Source organism: Convolutriloba macropyga, chromosome 15 (assembly GCF_964194025.1).
Source record: "Convolutriloba macropyga chromosome 15, txConMacr16.3, whole genome shotgun sequence".
Classification (NCBI taxonomy): domain Eukaryota; kingdom Metazoa; phylum Xenacoelomorpha; order Acoela; family Convolutidae; genus Convolutriloba; species Convolutriloba macropyga.
Genome location: NC_134482.1, coordinates 12,134,477 through 12,158,582, shown reverse-complemented (window position 1 = coordinate 12,158,582; position 24,106 = coordinate 12,134,477). Strand labels below are relative to the sequence as shown.

General features: G+C 34.4%; 1 protein-coding gene across 1 annotated transcript; it reads right to left on the bottom strand.

The window, feature by feature from the left end:
* Window positions 1-14,698: 14,698 nt before the first annotated feature.
* On the bottom strand, window positions 14,699-17,831 carry LOC142353985 (uncharacterized). The gene is made up of 4 exons (XM_075406226.1): window positions 17,581-17,831; window positions 16,634-17,117; window positions 15,682-16,055; window positions 14,699-15,473 (listed from the first exon to the last, which is right to left on the bottom strand). Exons 1-4 carry the CDS (start codon window positions 17,752-17,754, stop codon window positions 15,159-15,161), a joined length of 1,347 nt encoding a protein of 448 aa, XP_075262341.1. The 5' UTR covers window positions 17,755-17,831; the 3' UTR covers window positions 14,699-15,158.
* Between the last annotated feature and the right edge of the window lie 6,275 nt (window positions 17,832-24,106).

Below are 24,106 nucleotides of genomic sequence, written 5' to 3'. Positions count from 1 at the left end.
GAAGTAGAACCAAACTAAGGATATGAAGGGCAATTTTGCATCCCCCCCCCCCACCATTACATGATCAATCGGCCCCAGTCCCTCACTCCAGCCCCTAAACCGTTCCCCAATCCCCCCAACCATGAATCCAGTCCCTCCACTGCTACTGGATTGCTTCCTCCACGCCCCTCACTTCAATCTCTATTAGATAATACAAAAGCCAACTGCTTTCCAGTCTTTGGGGGCCAGTTTCTCGACATTTGTCGACTATGATTATTCCTCTTGTAACTTTTAATGCAATTTTTGTTAAAAACCAGTTTTTTGTATGAATGTTTTAATACACGGCTTTCCGTGACCTTTGGTGTTGAGAAACATGGAAAGCTTCTGAAGTTCGAGGGCGTTCAGTCGCTGAGCAGTTCTCGTTTTTAAACTTGCCAGCAGGTCGTTTTGCTTTTCCCGTCCGGTGTTAGTTACTGTTTCAATCCCAAATAATGGGGAACCAATTTTCTACAAAGTTTTTTCGGCCAACTTAAGCCGAACAATATATTCATTGTAGAAAAATGTGAGTGGTATTCCTAAAAATCCCGTCATGCTTTAAATTATCCAAACGAAAAATGTCCCGAGCTTCTCTCGGAGAGTAACCAAACCCTAAAAATTTCGAGAACATTTTACCTTACATCATCAATACTCAGCGATTCAAAGAGGTTGCGAACAATGAGGAGTTTGAGATCATCTTGAGCAACGGCAAAATCAGTGTTCTCAAGACCTAAACCATTGATTGCAACAGGTGCCTGTATCTTTCTGCATATTGCTATTGGTTCATTCGCAAAATTCTTTTTATTGACTGTTAATGATATCCATCGTGCTACATGAGAGTCATTTACATTTTGTTGCGCCAATGATTGATTGAAGACACTGCAAAAACTATAACTCCAAAATCAATGAGTAGACTTAATCGAATGTTGCCAATTTTGAATTTAGTGTTATTGTGTGGATCCATTTTGCATTCAGTTCTTTCGAATCTCGCGAAAATTTTTTAGTCCGAACTGTTGTAATTAAAGTCGCACTCAGATTTGTAATTGTCTACAGGGATAGCTTTGACTGTTTTATTGTTCCATTGAGTAGTTTCGACACAGATTTCTGAAGAATGAGTTTTTTGTAATATAGCAATGTCTCCGTAATCTACATTTAGTGTAATTTTAACTCCGACGAGGCATTTATCTCTATGATTGGTTGACCATCTGAGACCACAGTTTCGGCTATTTCCATTTGAATTGCGGGTCTGGGTGTTGTTGAAATTTTGTCTTGAGTTCCCATCGAGAAAGGGGCGGTGATTGGTTATCGCTTTGAATTGAGGGGCGGATTGATAGTTAGTGTTAAGTTGTATTTGCATTTGCATTTGCATTTGCTCCAAGTTGCATGCACTTGACTGCGTTTGGTTGCTTACTTTTTCATTTGATTACGTGATCCAAGTTCCATATTTGTGATTAAAATCAGAATTTGTTTTGAATCTACTGTTTCTTTAAGAAGTTATATTTGTTCTTCAGTATCATGCATGTTGTCAACGTAAACGCCAGTTTTTCAATTTTTTTATCATTCGTAAAAATCTTCGAATTTTCGTAAAAATCTTGCCTAAAAAATCTTTCAATTTTTGAAAAATCTTCCAGTTTTTCAAAAAATTGTTCAATAAGTGTTCGATATTCGAATGTTTTGAGGTAAGAAAAGCATAACGGTTCATTAAGATGTTGCGAGGTCTAATGGAAGCTTCCTCTATTAGATGACAAAATTTGGTTTTCGTCAAAAAGTCAATCATCAGGTGCGCGTTACGACTGCTGAAAATACGACGTCCGTCATCCCAATGCTGCGATAAATGTTGAGACAGTTCATCGGTCGGCCTCCTTGCTAAGTTTGTCACCGCACATTCAGACAACTTCCATTTATTTTGACACCTAATTTTCCCATTCATCATGAGCTGGGCATCTTTTGGTTGCCTAGTGGAGTTTTTTGTGAGTTGTTGCTGACTGAGACCTGTTCTAAACTCTTTCTATAGTGTAGGATTTTTGAATGGCGTTTCCGTAATGACACGGTTTTTATCTTTCGAGTCTTCTTTACTGCACAGGTTGGAAGAAGGGGAGTTGAAGCCTACAGAAAAAGAAAAACTCTGCGATCTCCGCGGAAATATTAAAGCAACTAGGAGAACTCTAAAAACTAGCCAAAATTTGTAGTTTTGTTAAAAACTTTTGTTTCACATTTTTTCTCTTGCAGTTTTCCAAAGTTCCTTTTTTGTTTTTTTTGTTTTGTTGTGTTTTTTGTTTTTTTAACAGTCATGCGCTGTTAGGATGAGATGCTGATAAAAACCAGTAAGGCATAATGCTAAAAACGCAGACAAAAGAACATATGGAGGTTTCAGAAAACAAGGACACTTCAGTTAAAACGGCAAAGGAGTGGATACTTCTTCAAAACATTCGTTCTTTAACAAAAAATTTTGATGAATTCAAAGTTTTTATTAGTCAGACAGAGGTTGAGCCAATGGCAATCTGCCTAACTGATAAAAATAGCTTTGAAAGCGATTGTTTTTCTCTGCAGAACTACCTCAAGATAGAAACATCCAACAGAAAAAAAAGAGGAGGTGCTGTTGGCATTTTTGTACACAAACAAGCGACAAAGAAAAGAATTGCATCAGTTGATACAAACAGTCTGCAAGCTATTAGTTTGGAGATTAACTTTTCCGATAAAACACACTTAGTGACTTGTATATACATTCCGCCCAATGCTACAAAAGCAGAAACCTTTGAAAAATTTTTTCCTATATTGATCAAATAAGTATGACACCCGATACTCTACATATCGTGTGTGGCGACCTAAATGTTAATTTTTTGAAGAAATCGGCAAAATCGACCCTAATAATTAACCAAATGGAAATGAATGCTTTGGCTCTTGTAGACCCTCAAACAGCAACGCGCGAAACGATTAGGACAAAAACTTGTATTGGTGTTTTTTTTCACAAATTTCAAATCAAAAAGTTTTGTTGAAAAAACCAAAATCAGCGACCATTACACGGTGGGACTAGAGCTTGTAAAAAGAGAGAAAAGTTTTGAAAGTGTTCAAGTACTGAGAAGAAATTGGAATAAACTAGACAATGATCATCTCCTCCTTGACCTAAATTCTTTTCTCCAGAAAAAATTTGAATCAGTGAGCGGCCAATTATTAACAAGTGATACCAACCGGTGTGCAGAAGTCGTACATGAGAAACTGGTTGAGGCACTCAATACTTTTTTCCTCTAAAGCCATCAAAACAAGGCTCCAAGAAAGATTGGATTAACAGAGAAGTAAAAAAATGCTCAGCTAAAAAAAGCCAACTCTGGAAGCGTTACTTAACAACAAAATCCCAAAGTGATAGAGAAGCGTACGAAAAACATTCCAAATTGTTGAGGAAAAAAATAAGAGGAAAGATGTCAGAATTTTATGAAAAGCAAATAATGACAGAAGCTGGAAGCAGAAACAGGAAATTTTTTCAGTTTGTTAACGAAGTAGTCAATATCAATGGAGATGAAAAAACAGTAGAAAAGAACGCTGTTGATGATCTTGATAAATTTAATAATTTTTTTGCTACAATAGGAGCTAACTTCGCAAAAAAAATTTTCTTCACCAAAACTGACACAGAGAGCAAAACAAATAAATTCTATGTTTTTCAGGACAATTGATGAAAAAGAAGTTACTGCCGCTATCGCTAAGACTAAGAAAAAGTACAGCACAGATTGCTATAATTTGAATTACGTCTATATCAAAGATGTATTGGCAAGTGTTTCGCCGGTTCTGACGATGCTCTTCAACAAATGTTTTGAGGAGGGAAATTTTCCGAAGCCTTTCAAATTAGCAGCCATAACACCACTCCATAAAGAAGGAGACAAGAGCAAACCAGACCGATCTCAATGTTACCTATCATTGGCCAAATATTTGAGTTCCTAATTTTTGATAGAATTAAAAACTATATAGAAAAATTTAAGATACTAAAAAGCTAAACAATTTGGGTTGAGATCAAACCACAACACTACCGACGCAATTGTTGCATTGTTAGAAGATATCAGAATGAATAAACAAAATAACTCAAATGAAATCAAGGTTACTTTTCTGGACTTGAAAAAAGCATTTGATACTGTCAACCATCACATTCTCCTAGAGAAATGTTCAGATTATGGATTGAGGGGTAAAACTTTCAGCATAATAGCTTCCTTTCTGCAAGACAGAACACAGGTAGTAAAACTGAAAGGAAAATCTTCAAAATCTAGACAAGTGTCGCTTGGAGTACCGCAGGGTTCCATCTTTGGACCACTGCTGTTTATTCTTTATATAAACGACATTTCATGTAACAATGAAAACAGTACAGATTATCTTTTTGCTAACGATACCGCTATAAAAACCATTGGAACTCCAAAAACAATAGATAGCAAGCATCAATTGGCTCTAAACAATGTTACACACTGGCTAGAGCAAAATAAGCTCACACTAAATATCAAAAAAACAAAGACAATGTCTTTCAGGCAAAAGAAAGCCAGTGAAGACGGCTTTTCACTTTACGCGGAAAAAATAGAAAATGTAAACTTTCAAGTATTTAGGCATCATTCTAGATCACCGTTTAAGCTTTTCCGAACATAGCAATATTATCCAGAAGAAGCTGAACCAGTTCACTGCTATGTTTTATCGTCTGAGAAAGTTCCTAAAAGTATCGCATGTGATAAGAGTCTATAAGACTTATGTACAGCCAATCATACAGTAGGGAGTCATTGCTTATATCGACGACAAAAAGCATTCTACAGCCTATTGATAACAAAGTAAACAGATTGCTTAGAATAATCTTTTTTAAGAAAAAATTTGAGTCAACTACAAAAATACGAGAAGAAAACAACATCTACAGCACACAAGAACTCCATATTTACGAACTGCTAAAGTTGCTGATAAAAGTGATACAAAAAGAATGCAATGTCGAACAACTGAAAAAAGCAATCGCAGAAAAAGAGCTGATTGAAATTGATGGGATGAGAAAAACAAAAAAAAACAACTTAAAGTGAGTTACCCCAAACTAAGTAATTGCTCAATCACAGTAAGGTTGAGAAAACTATGCAACTGCTTGCTTGGTTTAGATCCTACTTTTTTCAAAAGCCTGAGAAAAATGAAAGAAAAATAGGTTAAAGTTTTCGCTACAAGTTTCCTTAAAAACTATGTTATTGGTTCTTTAGACATAAAAAACTATATTTTTGGCTGATTGGAACGATCGATATTTGTAAGTTGTATACTGCCGTTTAAATCCAAGAATTGTGTTTTGGTTTTATTTGAAACTTTTTTTTGGACACATAGTAGTCCTTTTCCCTGCATAAACCCAACAAACTCTTTTGTTTATCTTCCTCACAAAGGCGCCTGAAAACGATCCATAGGGGTCAATGGTGTCCTTTCGGAGCGCATGTAACATTTGAAAATAAATAAATTATGTAAATGCCCGTTTGTATCATGCGTAATCCGTAAACAATTTATTATTTATTATTAATTCTATATTAGTGATCTGCGGAGCAAAAACTGAGACAGATACCCTCTCATTACACGAAAATGAAAAGCGAAATTTAAAACCGAAATTAGCAGCTAATCGCGGAGCGCAAATTGGAGAGAATTAAATTGCAGCAAAGGTATGTTTGGACTTGGAACTATTTCACAAGGCAGGACTGGCACTAGACAATTAAATGAACATTCGGAGAAAAACAGATGAACAAAAAATGATGATAGGAAAAGCGTGGCAAATATTTTAGACAAAAACTACTTGCAATTTTGCTGCACAAATTTAGAACTTTACAGCACACGAGACTATAGGGTTGTAGTTTAACTCCAACCCACTCAGTTTAACTCCAACCCCGACCCCTTACTTTACATACCCCTCAACATCCACCCATCCACAACCCCCCGCGCCTTAACTAATTTTGAACTAGCTCCCTGAAGCTGCAGACAAAGACAACTGCTGAAAATGAAGTGAAAAATCACCTGTTCAAGCGAAGCATTTGGTTTATTGTTGAACCTTAAAAAAACTGTAAATTAAATTATAAGAAGACTTTAGAAATAAAAAGGTAATTTTCGTTTTTCCTTTTTTTAGACTTTGGAAGTTGAACATTAAAAATCTATAAAACGAAGAAAGGAACGCAAAGAGAGAAACTCAAGTCAGTTTTTGTTTCAATTTTTTTCTATTTTTTGATGTCCTATTTCTTCAGGTTGACTCTTGAAATCAAATTCATTTCATTTAGAGCAGTTGATTTAGCAGATGTTGCTGATATATTGATATACCCAATTCAAAGAATTAGAAAAAAACTGTCATGAAACAATGTTCAAAACAACACAAAGATTAGACTAAAGAAAGAGAAACGAAACTTTAAAAAAAATTTAGAAATCAAACAAGCTTCCTAAAAGATACCATTTGTAAAAAAAAATGCAACTAAGATTTTTTTTTCACAAATTCATGTCATTTGCTCTTACAGGACTTATCAAACAGAAAAATATTGGAGATTTACATCGTCAAATTTTGGTAAATTGGACGTTCAAAAATATTTACCTATTAATTGTTTTCTTACTAAAAATTTATGAAACCTGACATACACCACAGTAAAAAACTGCCTTCACTTTAATGGCTGCTAACAACTGCAAGCATTCTTAGGATCGTTCTTTTGCTTCAAGATAGCAACCGCCGCTGCATAATCAGCGGATATAAAAATTTTCTGGCCAAATTTGAAAACGTAATTTTAGACAAATAATCAAAATATCTTGAAAGCACTTCTCCAGTTTTTACCGTTGTAGTTTCTGTCTATTTAAAATATACCCATCATGGCTAAGAGAAGAGACAATGAAGTAATTGTCTGGTGTTAGAAGTTTGTAAATTATCCATGTGTGTATGTTTCAATTCGAAAACTTATGTTTTGCATTTTTTTCTTATATCATATTAAAAATTTTTCTTTCTAGTTTGCTTCTAGTTGCGTCAAAATTATACTCAAGTTAGAATCATAGTTTCACTGATAGGAAATCCGTAGTTTAATAGAAATTTGTTTTGAAAAACAATTGTTCTTCTCCAATAACCTTTTATTTTCAATAGTCTATCGAGTTTGTTTTTTCTTAATTGTTTTTATAGCTCCGTATGCTAAAAAATTCGAGTACAAAAATTAGCATCCAAATTAACTAGAGGTTCTTGATCTATCAGTTTTTGCCCTGCCTACAAATAAACCTCCACATGAGCTGAAATCAATTTCGTTGCTGACTTGCGATATAAATGTTTTAATGAAAGCCATTTTATTGATCTCCAAATCCTTAAAAAAAGAGAAATTAAACAATAAAATTTTTCTGAATTCCCAATTTTATTTATGTATTCCAAATTTCTCGTTTTTATTGATCTATTCCAATGTTATTCTCAATTTTATTGATCTAATCCAAAGTATTTTTTACCTTAGTTCTCTTACAAATGAAAGTTACAAACTATAGTTACAAATGACCAAGACAACTTTGTTGATTACTAATTTTGAGTGTGATAAGTTACAAACATAATTTTGAGATTTTGTCGGAAATTTTTTGCTAATGCTCATAACCCAGCCTTCTCATTTAATCTTTAACTGTCTTCTATATAATCTTGCATTGATTATGGTTAAACTTTGCTGTTTTACTATATATTTTCAACATCTCTGAAAACTTATCATCGCAATACGGCTATAGTCTTGATGAAAAACAATTGCTTAGAGCAACAGTTCAAATTGTCCCCTAAAGACTTTCTTCCTATAAATTCAGAAGTTTATAAAATCTATAATTTTTTATAAGAACATCATTTCTCGATCATTTCAACAATCATCTCGATCATTTCAACAATCATCCGAAAATGTGCTTTACGGACGAAAATTTCTGAAGACAAACAGCAAAAACATTTTCTGAAATTTCTCAAATTAATTTTTTTCGCTCAAATTTTCAAAAATCTAAATAACAGAGATATAAAAATTTTCTTTCCAAATAATGATTCAACGATGCGATTTTTAAAATTAAAATTAAGCAATAAAAACTCAGTTATATGAGGAAAAACGTTTCTTTTAAGTTTGATAGTTCATAAATTTACATGCAAAAATTATTGGATTTCTAACAAATTAAATTTGTAATTATTCTGTTCCAGGCTTTTTGCAATCGTCAGAAATTGAAATCAAAGTGACTTTTGCTCTAAGTCGAAGAGAACTTATAGTGCAGCTCTTCAAAATGTTTTTGATAAAAGAATTGTTATGTTTTTTTGTGACTTCATTTAGAACCAGTCAGAACCAATTAGTAAAACTGTTATTAAATTTTCAGAAAAAGCAGATGTTCATTGCTCCAGTAAAATGTTTCTCAAAAACTGCTATTAATACTCATCCTGTTTCCAATTTATTAGTCAAAAATTTTTTGTACGCTTTTTAAAATTTTCCAAGCTGTCGAAACAAAGAAAAAAACCTAACTTTCCAAACATTTTCTTTCAAAAAACTGTTTAGGCCGCATGCTGCTGGTTCGAGAACAAGTTATCATATACTAAGAAACTCTGTCCTAATCTGCCATTTCGGAAATCCCTATGCAAAATAAAATCCCATTATTTAACCACAAAAACGAAATTTTTCTTGATATAATTGTATTCAATTTTTAGCGAAACTAAAAGCGTTGATTCAATCATCAATTCCGACATGGATTATGGCTGATAGAGATAATTTTTTTAGTATCAATTTTTAAAAGAATTTAGTCAAAGCTAAGAGTAAATTCGAGGAAAGCATCAATGATTAAAGTTATGGAAATAGTTTTGAACCTCATTGACAAAACAATTCTTTATAGAAAATACTTTCAAGCGCAATTGTTTTAGACCATTAAAAGAAGTTTCAAGCCCAACAACAGGGAAGCAGTCAAAAAAAATGGCAGAATTACCATTTAACCTAATTGAATTTTTTTTTGTAAAAGCTTGCTACAAATCTTGCTACAATTTGAACTGCCCCTTAAATAAAGAACAAAATTTAAAGAAAGGCATCCGTCAGTTGTTACGCACATTAGAGAAAAAAACAAATATCGTACACTACACCATATTGCTAAAATATTACAATTGACCTTTATGTTGTCAAATTTTCCCACGAACATTAGCAACTGTTCTCTTTTGACATAACGACATCACAAAATATCGATTTAGACCGCAAAACGCTACATAATTTTCTAGGCTTTTACCAATTCATGTCCTTTCAAAAATTTGTAAACATAGATTGCAAAATTTCACATTCAGCATACAAGTATTCATTGTTAGTACAGAGACAGTAAGGAAAAAACATTCTTCTGTGATTTAGGAAAATTTTCTATCAAAAGACAGTTATTCAAGACAGTTATTCTTTTCAATTTGAAGTATAAAAAAGTTTGCATAGAACAGATCAAAAGGTGATACTTTTTGAAAAATTCTATGCACAATGCAGCTTCAGTGAGAAACATAGCCGGCAGATTGTGCTAAAATAGTCGCCATTGACGCAGATCGTGATTGAAAAAGATAAAGTTTTTACAAAAATTTTGATCGAATTTTGTGTGCAATTTGGTGTTTGTTAAATTCTTAAACTATACTTAATTCAGCTTCTAAACTGAAAGCTCCTAAGCTTAAAAAGTGCTTGCTAGCAATCGCTCTAACGAACTTTGATAACCTAATGCGCTATTACTCAATGACCGTGCTTTATCGATTTATCCCGTGTTTTTTTATTTGCTCCTCCGTCTTTGACTGTATTCACTACATAGCAGGACAAGCCCTGATTACAATCCCTGGAAAACTTATAACTACTGTACCTGAGCAGCAGATCATTTGAACAATGCCAGCCAAAAAGAAAAGATCTCAAAAGTTGAGAAAATATAACAAACAGCCAAACAAGAATATAATCAATGCTAAGACTGTAGAAGCTTTTACAGTGAAAAAATTTGATGCGTTCAAATATACCCATTAACCCATGCACGAGCCATGAAAGAGGTTTATTAGCCACTAAAGATAGAAAAAATCGGGAAATTAAACAATTTTTTGATTTTGCGATATTAAAAAGTTCAAAACCACTTTTTATGCTCTGAAATCTGTCCAGTAATTTAATTAATATAATCGCTTGAGTTAGGCATGTGCGATCTCTTACGATTAGATTCTGGTCATATGGTAGCCTGACAAACGGTGCTTTGGCTTCATGAAGAAAGTCTAAGAAGGCGAAAAATGCAAATTTTTCTGGCAATGGCTTTGCTCAATTTTTTTTTTGCAACCTTTACAGACACCTACATCGCGTCTACTGCTTATGAGAAAACGTTTTTATAAACAATGTCAATTCAATTCAATAAACTGATCGCATTTTGATATCCTAATCTATAACTGTATGAATGTTACGTATGCACTGAGACGACACTTGGAGAGAGAGAGAGAGAATTAGGGCCACATTCATTCATGACATTCATTCAATTAATAATACATGACGACCACCACCACTATCACAAAAACCGCTTACGTAGATTATACTTGAGTACCCAGTGAATCCAAACTTGAAACACTTAGAAACATACTAAAATTTGACAGATCTTGATGATACCTTGCTAAGATTCTTGCCAAGAAAGCGTCAAGATATGTACGAATTTGTTAAGTTCTTTGCACGAAATTCCACGAAATTTTAGCTGATCAATATCTTGTCAAGATGTTTGAAGCTTTTCAAGAGACATCAAGACGTTGGTTGGTGTTTCAAGTTTTGCTTCAGTGGGTATTGACACAGAGCACTAACGAATACATTCACAATAGCAGCACTATTCATTTCTCATTGCAATTCATTGATTGTATTTCATCATTCACTACTTTACACATATTAGCTCCAAATTCCATAGCCCAATTCGTTGTGGTAGTTAATTAGTTATTACAACAAAAGTTATTACTCCATTACCATCATTACATCTCTCATTGTTTGTTTATCTTGCACAGGATGTAAAAATATACTGCCCTTTTTTGAAAACCTGCTCGAGTAAAAATATGACTTGTAATTGTCAGCACTTTAAAGTTTTAATTAGTTCTTTCAGAAGTTTTTTTTCAGGAATTCGAACGCATACCGAGTGTCAAAACAAAATCAGTTCAACGTGAAAATTAACTGACGTTCAAAATTTTCGAAACAAAATTGACATTATATGATACTGAAATTTAGTAAACTGAAATTATTGATCAAAATTTTGCGATAGATCACTAACCTAAACATCTATACTTGCAAACAAGCTCTATAAACTGAAATATGCATTTTTTTTAAAAAAAAAGTTAAGAAACCTAATTTAACCCCCAACAATTAAGTTTTTTTATTTTTTCCTATTCTCGAGCAGGTTTACAATTTGACACTCTTACAGAAAACGCCTCGTCACAGTTATAACCAACACTTAAACTTCTCATAAACCACATTTTACTAAAACGTTGTTCGTCACTTTTTTAAACAAAATACCATTTTTACATGTACATTCGTTACTCATAATAACTAGTTATTATATATTACATAGAAAAGGGAGCAGTAGAAAGGAATAGACAAATACTTAATATCAAAAATATTAATAATTATAATATAGCAATAATAGTGAGAATAATCAACAATAGCAGTATGTAGTACTAGCGATAGCAACAATAGTAGTGGTAGTAGTATTAATATGTAGTAGATATATAAACCAGTTTATATGAAAAAGGAGGCATAAAAAATAATACATACTAAGGAAAGAACAGCATTTTTAGTTACAACAGTTGATTACAGCTCAGCCAAAGCTCAGTTTAAAAGCGACTCACAATATCTTGAAGTAATTATAAAACACACACCGCACTCGGCTTCATTGTAGGTGCCCCCTTGTTGTGAGTATGGCTAGGGTGGTAACCATAGCAACGGGTAGGGCACGCATTGGTTTAGCAGGAATAGGCATAAAAGTCGCATTCAGGCATCGCGAGAGGTGGAGAGAAAGAGGAGAAAAATAGCAACAATTTCAAACAATTGTGAACAATTTTGATCAAATTTTAATCCCTTGAACCCATAACATCTTACCATAAAGCTTTACTGTAATGTTTTAAAAAGTTCTCAAAAGGCATCGCATTAACGATTTACCGAATCAACTTTTTAAGTATTACCCATATTATTATATTAATGAAACCACCAACAATTTTTCAAAATGCGCGTTATGCCAATAATTGTTATACCATAATTGTTATACCAATTCCAAAAAAAATCACTCAAAACTTATTAGTCACTCAATGTTCTTCTCTAGAGCAAAAATGACTATTTCCTCTGAACTAATTTTTGTACATTTCAATTTATAAATTTTGATTGACAAAAAGTTTTAATCGGATGGTCAAAAAATAACCTTAAATTACGAACGGATTCAATAGTTCACTTCGTATCAAAAGCAACTGCAGCTTTTTATAATTGATTTACCAAAAGCAATATGCCAAAACACTTAGCAAAGATGTCTATTTCAATCAAAACGTTCACAATATTTTGAAATGTTGCAGAATGAAAATTTGTCAAATTTGAAAAAAGTATTAGAGCACCAAGAGTATCAATAAATTTGAAATTAAGCTTCCTCTCTCAAATTTAGAGTAGAGAGAGAAAGCAACACATTTATATGGAGTATGAAAAACAACTAACGAGAAATTAGTTTTTGTTGTAAAAATAGCACAAGCGGTTTAACGGCTCAATGGGCGGAGGAGGAAAAGGATGCAGGGTTAGTTAGTTGATGTAATTGCTATGAATTCATTCAGTTATAACTTTTGTTAATTTGCAATATAAAAGTCGGGCTTCCGCGCTATCAGTTGAAAAACATTACTGTTTATTAAGATTTTTATAGATTACAGTTTACCAACGTTAACTAAAACGAGCAAATATTGTCCGAAATTGAAAGAATGTTTCAATTTTTTATAGATTTTTATACATTTTCTCGATTAAAATGGATTCCAATTATAGATGACGTATTCTCAACTTTAAAAGTATTAATATTAAAGTCTCAGTATTAATCAAATATTAAGTAAACTAAATATAAGTTAACTAAATATAAATATTAAGTTAACTAAAACGAGCAAATATTGTCCGAAATTGAAAGAATGTTTCAATTTTTTATAGATTTTTATACATTTTCTCGATTAAAATGGATTCCAATTATAGATGACGTATTCTCAACTTTAAAAGTATTAATATTAAAGTCTCAGTATTAATCAAATATTAAGTCAATGTATTAAAAAGTCGAAAAAAAATTCAAATTGCTCAAAAATATTTCAAAATGATTGCAAAGAACGGAAGCCCGACCAGCTTTAGGTATAAAGTGTTACTCATGGAATGCAATAAACATAAATGCAGATTCACATTTATGATCAGGGTTAAATTTTTCCAGTTAGTCTGATTAAGCGAGATTAAAAGAAGCGGTTCAATTGCCCACACAGCCCACCTAGCATAAAGGGGGTGGGTGGGCTGTGGGGATGGGAGAATTGGGTGAACGAGCGGGGGGGGGGGGGGGGGGTAGATACAAAACAGTCATATTACAACTTCAGAAGACAGTGATCACTAAAACACACCAATAGCTAGAGTGAGAATCGAAACTGAAGCGATATTAAAAGTTGCCCAAAACGCCCACGGGTGAATTCAAAATAGCTTAGCACAATATTGCTTAACTCCTATAGCCCCTGTGAGGGTATAAGCGGGTGAACTTTAATAAAAAACCCACTTTTAGGAGAAAGAGGACTTGGATTATCAAAACTGGAGAAATGAGTATTTTAAGCGTGTACATTAACAACACTACAGTGAACACTAAGTGCTATAAACTACTACTAATCAAAAAGCAGGGAGTGTTTGTGTTTATGCAAGAAAACAGGTCAGAACAACGAACCAAAATGACCCTAAATAACACACATCTCATTCGGTTGGTGAGGAGCGCACGGGTTTAAGAAATGTAAGCAAACAAACAAGTGATCAAAAAGAACGCTAGCACTTTCTTTCTTGAAGAGAATTCAGAACTGTTTCCTGTAACTCCAATTCGATAATAAGAATACAAATTATTTGATTATACTCAATGAAACACCTAAAGTTTAACATTGCTAGACTTTAACGCCTCCTTTTTTGGCTCACCCTGACTTTCAATATAAACAAGTCAAAATTTTTCAAGAGTTTCAGGAGCATTAACAAAGTTTTGAGGGTAATAAAGGGAAACAATTCTAAGAATTCTTAGAAGCAAACTGAAAAGTAGACAAAACAGCACAAACTTCTCTGATCAGTGTATTAAATTCTACTCAGCAATATTCAATGAAAACAGCCACAGGTCCTTTTCATATCAACCCTCGCCAAATAAATATGCAGCAAAAACTTTTTAAGATTTTCTATTTTTTTTTTAAAAACCTTGGAATAATATATTTACTAATATTCTAATCATTTCATAATTTCACCTTCGTTTACAATAATTGCAATTTTTCTCCGTGTTATAATCTCTAATAATGTTATTATTCTCAATATCAAAGCCTAAAAAAGGGGATATACTGAAAAAGACCATGAACATTATCACATTTTGAGCTGAGCGCGCTAGAATATGACAAGAACAACAACTACTACTACATTGCTATGATTCAATTCAAAAGGGGAAAGGGAGGGATGCTTCACTGTACAGAAAATTATAAGAATGAAAAAGGAAGTCGGGAAAAGCAATAAATAAACAAAATGAAAATTCTAAATTCCGAATTCGAGACACACTAGGCTGACGCTACTACATACATTACACATTCACAAACATAACACGAAGTCAGAATTCGACAGATAAACTTTCACATGAAACGATAAAATACGAATCTGTTAAATTCTGACGTTCGGAAGACATTTTGATCTAAGTTATCATTAACAAGATTGGCATTTCATTCAACTTCAGCTCATTTATCACCGAATTTAACAAGTCAAATGCAAAAGTTAGTTTGCATTTAAATGCCCTCAATCTTTATCATAACCTCACCTTTAAAACTGTCGACTACCAATTTCGGCTGTCAATCAGTGTGAATTTTTTTTCCGAGTTTTCCTTCAGTTTTCTTGATTTTTTTTTCGTTTTTCTCAGTTTGTTATTTGATTTTTATTTGCTGTTTGTGTTTGCGTCTTTTCTGGTAGCATTGTGCGATTTCATCCATGTTAGAACACACTGCCGTAAGGTACGGCCAACAAGTTCATATGAGGTCCGAAGTTCTCCGAGATCCACCGACATCGTTCCAGGTACTCATAAGTTGCCTCGTCTCTGTTGATGGCTTGTCTGTTCATGTAGAATTCGTCCTGGGCCCTGTGGACATCTGTGGGCACCAGTTCGTGTTCGGATGTCTCCACTTGACCCAGTTGGTTGACAGCTGTAGCCTGTCCATTGGGCTGGACTGCAGCCGCCTGTTGAGAGACGACAGCTGCAGAGGTGGTTGCAATTGCGTTCTGAGGCACCTGTGTTGTCATACCGGCAACCTTAACACCAATCAATTCAGATTATTAGTAGTGAAAGTTGGTGTGTTATACCGCACAGACTTAGGATCTCTCCCAAAAGGTTTAACCAACAAGAGAGTGGGACATTACTGCATTCGAAACAAGTAGAAGTTCAATGGATAGTCAACCACCTGGTAACTAACTCCGATTAATCCAAATTCAGCCTTTATAGTAGTGGTAGGTGAGGTACCTGTGAAAGTTGTTGCGCAGTGACAGCTGCAGCCGCGTTCTGAGCCGCGCTCACTGCCTGTAATGCACCATGTGTAGCAGCACCATAAGGTCCGGCCGCCGCTGCTCCTGTCTGAACAGCCGCTGCCGGGTTAGCTCCAGCCGCACCAGGTGGGTAAGCACCAGGGAACGCGGTCGCGGGCACAGCTCCTCCGGCCGCGGTTGCTGCTGCCGCTGCGTAGGCTGCAGCTCCCTGCTGTTGCATGGCTGCCGCGGCCCAGGCTGGGTTGTTGTAGTACATGTTGTACGCTCCAGCAGCTGCCGCGGGGTTGTACCATGAGCTGGGGTCATAAGCATACGCCGCAGCAGCCAGTCCACTGTAGTCTCCCATGCCCGCTAATACAAACATAGCTCCGGTCAAATTCAGTTTCAACTAGCGTAGAGCAGATTAAAAATCACCCTCGAGAAAAGCCTTTCAAACTTCGATTGTATGATCTGATACGAGTATAATTTCAAGAAATACAAAGCTTCATTTAATGCTGCTAAATTGTAAACTGATTCATTTAAGGTGCAGTCATCAAGTTATATCTACAACATTGCGGTAACGTTAACTCCCGCGACAACACTTAAAAACCACGAGAGGCTTAGTTAGAGAATTATAATCTTTTCAGTTAAAGACTCCTGTAAGTTAATGTCAATACATGCAAATATATTTTATAGCAATACAGCACATGCATTCAAGTGGTAAAAAAAATACTGCAACTAAACTGTGCAAGAGTGAATAGGTTGTAATTAATGAACAAAACCCGAGTTATAGGATCAAATTATAGATCCATCATTTAGTTATTTCTCATTTAGGCTGCTTGAAATATTGGTTGTGAAGTAGACTTAAATGTCATACAAAATATTAGCCTCCAATTTCTTTCAACTTGTACTAAACTCTAATCTTGAATAGTCTCGGATGTTAACAGTACCTGGACTGTAGTCAGCAGTTGAATACTGATGTTGTTGCGAATTGTAAGATGAAGACTTGTTTCTGTCGTTTGTTTTGTTCACCCTAATTGGCACCCCCTCCCCACATGAAAGGTACTCTGACCCATCTAAAGTGAGTGCCTTGTCAATTTCTGATTCGTCCACAAAATTCACAAACCCGAACCGCTTCGTGCCCTGCTGATCAAGGTATGTGTGAGCTGAGAGAATAGTTTCAGGGCACTTAGTCGAGAACAGGTCGAACAAGGCTTTGTTGCTAATATTCTGGGCTAGATTGCCCACGTAGACAGAATGGTTAGTGCGTGATGACCTGCCAGCCTGGTATCCCCCATTGTAGCCCTGTCCTCCGGCTACATTTCCGAATGGAGTTCTGTTCTGGTTTCCGGCCTTGTGCGCGGCGTAGTTAAGTTTGAACCTCTGCATTCCAGCCACGTTGATAATTGGCTTTCCGTTCAAGTTTAGCAGCACCTGAAATTTGAACATTAATTTGCATACGTTCAGAGGATGCTATCAAGATTAGAAGAACCCTCTCTTAAGTTAAATATCTTGTTTTTCTGAGCTCTTGATTTGCAACTGTGCATCATAAACGGCATATGTAGAACAGATCCTTCCTGTGAGGATAGTTGAATTCTAGAACATTCTAGACTAAAAGAGTATAGTTGCGGTTGTCCTTACGGTACATTATCTTTCGTTTGAGCTTAACATTTAAATATTCTAGAACATTCGAGGGGACTAGAGAGAAGAGGACACAATGTATTTCTAATATCTGCAAAATTTCAGTGCGGTTGTCAACGCAGATGTTAAATTGGACTATAGAGAAAAGTAAAGTAAGATTAGAGAGTAGTCTGAAAAAAAAGTGCCCTACGCGCAGAATTTTGATAAAACCCTAATTCTGCGCTCAGGGCACTTTTTTCACACTACTTTAGAGTACCTTTTCTGCGTGGTCGGCGGATGAGAAGGTGACGAAGCAGTAGCCGTTTCCGGATGAGACTAGGTTCCTGCCCATCTTGACAGCGACTGGGTGTTCGTGGTGACTAGCGAACGCAGCCATGATCATGTCCTCTGTCGCCATCGGGGGCACGTCTCCCATCCAAAGAGTGGCCATTGTTGTTACTCCTTCTACTACTTCTAGTTATACACAGCAGAACAGACAGAACAGAGCAGCAGTACACACACAAGGTATTATCTGAAAGAGAACCGCAAACCAATGAAAAAAAAATCAAAATTAACGACAATATTATTATAGCAATATTAACAATTAATTAGTTGAGATCCACGTGCGTATTGCAAAAGAAAAATTACATTAAACAGAAAAGCAGAACAGGTACACACGAGATAATATCTGAAATTTGAAAATCTTGTGGCAGCAAGCAACGGCGATGTTGTTGGCGAAAACATGTCAAAATGCCGCTTTTAACTAAGGTACAATCTTTGGCATTTTGGTACACTGAGTATTTTTCCAATGGTTGTTTTGTCCCGACTACGAAATAGCGAACACATCCTGCGAAATGCGACACAAATTCTGATTATATTATATATAAACCAATTGACTTAATTTTACCAAAATTAAATTTGAGTCTCAAAACTAGTAGCTTGTAAATTGGACGCCAAAATCTCTTTAAATTGGACACTAATTGTTTCTTTAATTAAGAAAACTCAACAATTAAAGAGGGATATGAACACTACCAATAAAATATCCAGTAAAATTGCTGCCAAAACGAACACAGACAAAATACCCGTTTTGAGTGCCTCTTTTGCTTTTAAATTACTAGTTATAAAATTTTTCACAAAAATAAAACTCAAAACGTAGGAAAGTAAGCGAAGCAATACAGCCAAAGCCGATTTCAAAGCAATTTTGCAGCAGTAACTTAAATAACAAATTAGTTCTGACCGACGAAATGTTGCTTAATAACACTAAACTCCTAAACTCGCGAACAAATAACTTTAAAATTAAGCGTACTCTAAATTACTTTCTTCGAAATTTCACTAATTGTAATTGTGAAACTTTGCAAGCAAACTAAACGCAATTTAATTGAAATCACTTAACTAATTTCAATTAAAACGCACAACAACAGTCATTAATGCGATAACTTATCTTAATACGACTTCCGGCGGATTAAAATGAGCAAAAATTTTCAAAATAAAGCGTCAACCAGAAAATAATCGCTTTAATTTCCCTGTTATCAAATTTATCCATTTTACTTCCGGTTTCTGTTAGAAACAAAAAGTATGAACAAAACCCAGTCTATCAAATGAGATAAGGCCACTTAAAATCTCATAGAACATTCGGTTAGTCACAATCAATCGGTTCAAAAGAGCGCGCGATTCCTAAACAGGAAGCAGATTTTTAGCCGAGTACTTATTTCCCAAGCCAACGTAAAAAAATGTTACCTCAAAAACTGAAAAACAAATGGCGTACAAGGAATCTGATACATAGGATCACCATGAAACATAATTACAGAAAGTTAATTTTGGTAATAAAATTATTTCAATCACAGTTAGCCAAAATGAAGTTAACCACCAAAAACAAATTTTAAAATGTAATCCAGAAAAGAATATTTTTTAGCTGACGAAACCAGGCGAAGCGCCCAAAAAAATTCGATATTTCGGACCTCCCAAAATACCCATCATTTCAAGAGTAATTTCTTCTCAGTCATGTTTACTTCAGGTCAACAGCTCAGGTCCATGTATTGCCAGTTTAATCATAATTTATCAGTTTTAAAAATTGAAGTAGTAAGAAACTCTCACAGAAAACATTTCAAATCACCAAATCACAGCAAACTTCTTTCCATAAACAACTATATACATTTACAGATCAAAAGAACAAAAATATTTACAAAACCTCTTTCCATAGATTGATCGATTTGTCAGACTTATGACCGAAATTCCTATTACTAACAGGTTATAAAACAATTACAGTAATAAACTCTGCGCAAGTAAACACTTCAACTTTCGGGCATGAAAATTTAGATCTCAAATCTTGACAAAACCCGGTTCTGTGAGAACCTGTGACTTGGCAACTTATAGTTGTTTAACACAAACAATAAGTTCTGTGCTCCATGCATACATATACAACATACGCAACTTAATGTTCATAACCATCGCAAGATTTGGGCCTATTTGGCGCACACGTCACTTAAAGAACTTTACCTCTTTTGTTCAGTTTGTATGCTAGCTCAAATAAAGCTTTAGTCATGATGATGTAGTTATGAATGAACTAAGCACACAGTTGGAATGAAAAGAGTGAAGAGTATCAGTGCATTGGCTCATAAAGAAGAGTTTCAAATGGCGAAGATTAATTGGTTTTCATTTGTTAACGAACTGCGGGGTTAATACCAGACAGCGAATCCCGGCAAGAAAGGACTATTAATTGCCCAGTATTAACTTCATAATAAGGGTATTTTCAAACTTATAGGAGTTATTTCGAGTACCAAGGTATGAAAAATACGTGAAATACCTTTCTACAGTAAGTGATTGCTTTTAAAAGCAACAATGAAAAAAAAGTTTCAAAATAACTGAAAATAGTAAAAAAAATAATTCATGGAACCGAAATGCACCCTTGACAATAGTTTCAAGATTTTACTCTAACTGTTGTCATATATTTCACATAAAGTCGAACAGAATGTCAAAAATCAAATCAATTATTACGAATGCTGTTCTCCACTGATTTAGACAAAGAAATACAAAAAGTTATCACACGACGAACTTCTCAAAATCAGTGCTCCAGATTAAAAACTAAGAGTCGTTTTTGCAAAATAAGGACATTGAACTAACAATTAAGTACTAAGAGAACCAAATTCAAAGAAAACCAAATTAATGTCAAAAATATTAGAAGGCTGACAACCAGCCTCACTTGTTACTTCAGTCTATTGAAACCATTCAAGCAGAAAAACAATAAAAAACTTTAAAAACTGTTTCAAAAACCTGCTTGTGAAAAAATTTTGCTCGGTTAGAAGTAATGTTTTTTACATCCCACTTTGCGCTCTCCATTAAAAAGCGGTTTCCTCGAAATAAACATGCTCTTTTCGCTGTAATTCGTGATCAACAGTCTACCCACAATAATTTCCCTGGTGTTTAACTTCCTGTTTAAGATTCCTCAACATAATTACCAATCAAATGTAGTAGGAAAAAAATCAGATGATTCAAAGTACCAGCAGACGAGACTAACAGCATCAATCAAAACCCGAAAAACCTGTCTTACATGCTATGCTAAGAAACCTGAAAAACCAGCAGCGAAAAAACAACAAAAACCGACAGGCACGGCAATTGAACTCAGAGGCTCAGAGGGGGTCATAGCAACGAAAATCTTCTCTGTATTTTTTGAAAACCACTGGGGAAGGATTCAAACCCCCAACCACCTGTGTCCCAGACTGAAGCACTTAATACTGGGCTATCAAGTCCTTTTGCTATCCTAGCTTACAATCACTTTTGTTTTTGCAACGAAAACTTAATTTCTCAATAAAAGCAACTTAGTTGACGCAAAAATTCCAGGAGTCAAGCGTGAAAAAGTCACTCTAGAAGTTAAAATCGAAAAAAAATTCTAGGAGATAACGGTCAAGCAAAAATGTTGCATAAAAAGGCACACCCGCTTACAGTAGTTGCTTCAAATTTCGTTCGAGAGCAATTAATTACGTTTCTTTTGACGAAAAGTCAAATCACTAATCAGGAACAAATAAACACGCACTTTGAGCCTTATTAGTCATTACTTCAACAATGTTACGCGTCGCAAAAAATCTTAAAAAAATCTAATTTTAGCAATCATGTCATTCAATTATGAAAACGAAAGAAACGCACAACCCAGCAAAAAAAGGTCGGTACATAAACAAAAGCAACATTCTGCCATGCAAATAAAATTGAATAGATTCGGATGAAAGAAAGCAGCAATAGAGATCACTCAAAAATCAAGAACGAAAGCGTGAGTCACATCTCAAAAAATGTTCTGGAGCAAAAGCGCAAAATTTTACAGCAAAAAAGTTGCATAAAAAGATCAACACGTTTACAATAATTGCTACGGACTTAGTTCGAGAGCAATTAAACACCATAACAACTCTTCTACCGAGATCAACATATGGCAATCAAAATTTATTACAAAACATGTTAACGCTAAGGTTATGAAAACTGAGTGATCAAAATCACAAAAACTATAAGAGAAACTTAAAGTTTCGATATCGAAAGAAGGTCAAAAATGTCTGAAATGAAAAACAACAAATTTCACATTATGAAAATTTCTGATAAAAATTTTGATCTCAATTTCAAGCTATGGAGTAAGAGGAAAAGCTATCTTACTAAGGGGAAAAATTGCAAATCATTTGAGGTCACAGACTGAGTCACTTACCACTCGGTTATCAGTGCCTTATAAACTAACTTACAATCTTTCATCTTTGTGACTCACTAAACTTTTCAATACAAACAATTTAGGGCCGGCAAATAACCAAGAAGTCAAGCATGAAAAAGTAACGAGAAATGGAAAAAATATATATTCTTGTAGAAAACGGTCAAGCGAAAATTTTGCATAAAAAAAAGACAAACGCTTACAATGATTGCTTCAAACTTCGTTCGACAGCAATCAAAGGCGAAATTAAAATTGACCAACAGCCAAAAAATCCTCAATACCGGTATGCTCTATTATCGAAAAAAGAGCTACAATAGATAGTTCCCTGCTTTAATTTGCAAAAATTAATTTGTTTGTACTAATTGTGCACTTTCAGGGATCAGCAGTCTTTTAAGCTAGTGCTTAAATCTGATTGGCCATTATTCAATTGAATAAATTCATTTTCGATACATCGTCGCAAATTTTGGTTTTTTAGGCTCGCCTAGTGTGTGCAAAGCACAGTAGGTTGCAACATATTTTATCAATCTTGGAAGATATGTTATATTATGAACAGCCGAAAAGCTATAAAAACTTGTAAGAAAGGCTTTCAAAAGTAACTTTTTGATTCCTAATCTATTGACGTCAAAAAAATACTCAACGAAACGTCAAAAGCTTTTTTAATTATATTTTCCCTAAATTTTTGAACTAAAACGCAACAATAAATAGTCATTGAATACAATTAAAACCCATTTATTTCTCAATTTAGCAATTTGATGATTTCATATTCGATGACAAATTCACAGTTCAATTTACGTTTTTTTAATTTATTAGTCCAAATCAAAAACAGATCAGATTTTTTAAAAAAATGTTAACATCTGAGCATTTTGATTATTGCAACCTCGTTATTTTGTATGAATTTTGTCGAACGTTTTTCTCATGGACTCATTGGATGTGACTTTGAGCGGAAACTTTTTAACAATGCTTCAAAACTGAACAACACATGAATGAATGAAGGCGAATCAATTCGAAACGCACTGTTTTGATAACTTTCAATCTATAGAACACCACAAAGTACTCTCTGTACCAACATGAACTAATGTTTTTCACTAGTAAAACCTTATTTTGTACTAACGGGATCAAAATTAACCACACAAGTTTCGCGCATCGCATCAAAAATGAATTTGAGTAGCTTTTCAACACAAAATTAAGTCATATTGTGAGGAAATAGTTGACAGATCTCTAAAGCATAGAGACATTTACAAGCAACTATTTTTCTTCATTTGCTAAAAAAGTCGATTTTACTTTCACTTGGAGCTGAAATCTCAAAGTGAACAGAATACCTTCTATTTCAAAAATTTAGCAAATCAGCGTACTTAACAACCAAAACAGTCAATTGAAAGCAACGAGATAAAAATACTTTGTTGAACTTTCATCTTTAGCAAATCCTTTTTCTATTATTGTTCTGCATCTCGCTGCGTATTTTCTATTTGAGCTCTAATTATAAGTTTTAGAACAATGTATTTATGTTGCTAGAGAGACTCATTGACAAACAAATTTGATTATTGGTCCTAAGCATTTCTGATAAACACTGATTGCAGAACAAGTTGTAAAATTTAGAGAATTTCATTCAAGGTGGCGTAACAAATTGATCGAAAATATTCAGGCGACATATTCCTCAAATTGAATTTTAAATTACAAACTATCTGAACTTTAGCCCATTGCTGCTTTAAATAGCCATTGTATCACTGATTGTAAAAAAAACTCACAAAACAAATAATTTCTGTTCTCCAATATAAAACCTGGCAGGCAAGGCAGCAAACGGGAATGAAAGTTGATTTCAAACACCATTTATCAACGTAAAACACAACTGATACTGAAAAGGATCTTTGCTTGAAATACAAATTTGCTTTGTTTTCATTTTTTTCGTTTTTCGAGTTTTGTTGCTAAATTTAACACTTTCGGATTTGCTTTCTCCCATTGAAAATTTGTTAATTCAGCCTCAAAATTGCAGAAAAAAGTGCATGCAAAGAACACAGCGAATAGTTGGCAGGTTTTGGGCAGAATCCGTTTACTTTGGCCAATTAATGTTGTTCTTTATTGTCATAGCTCAGTTCTACACATCTTTTCCCAAAAAATCGTCCTCCTA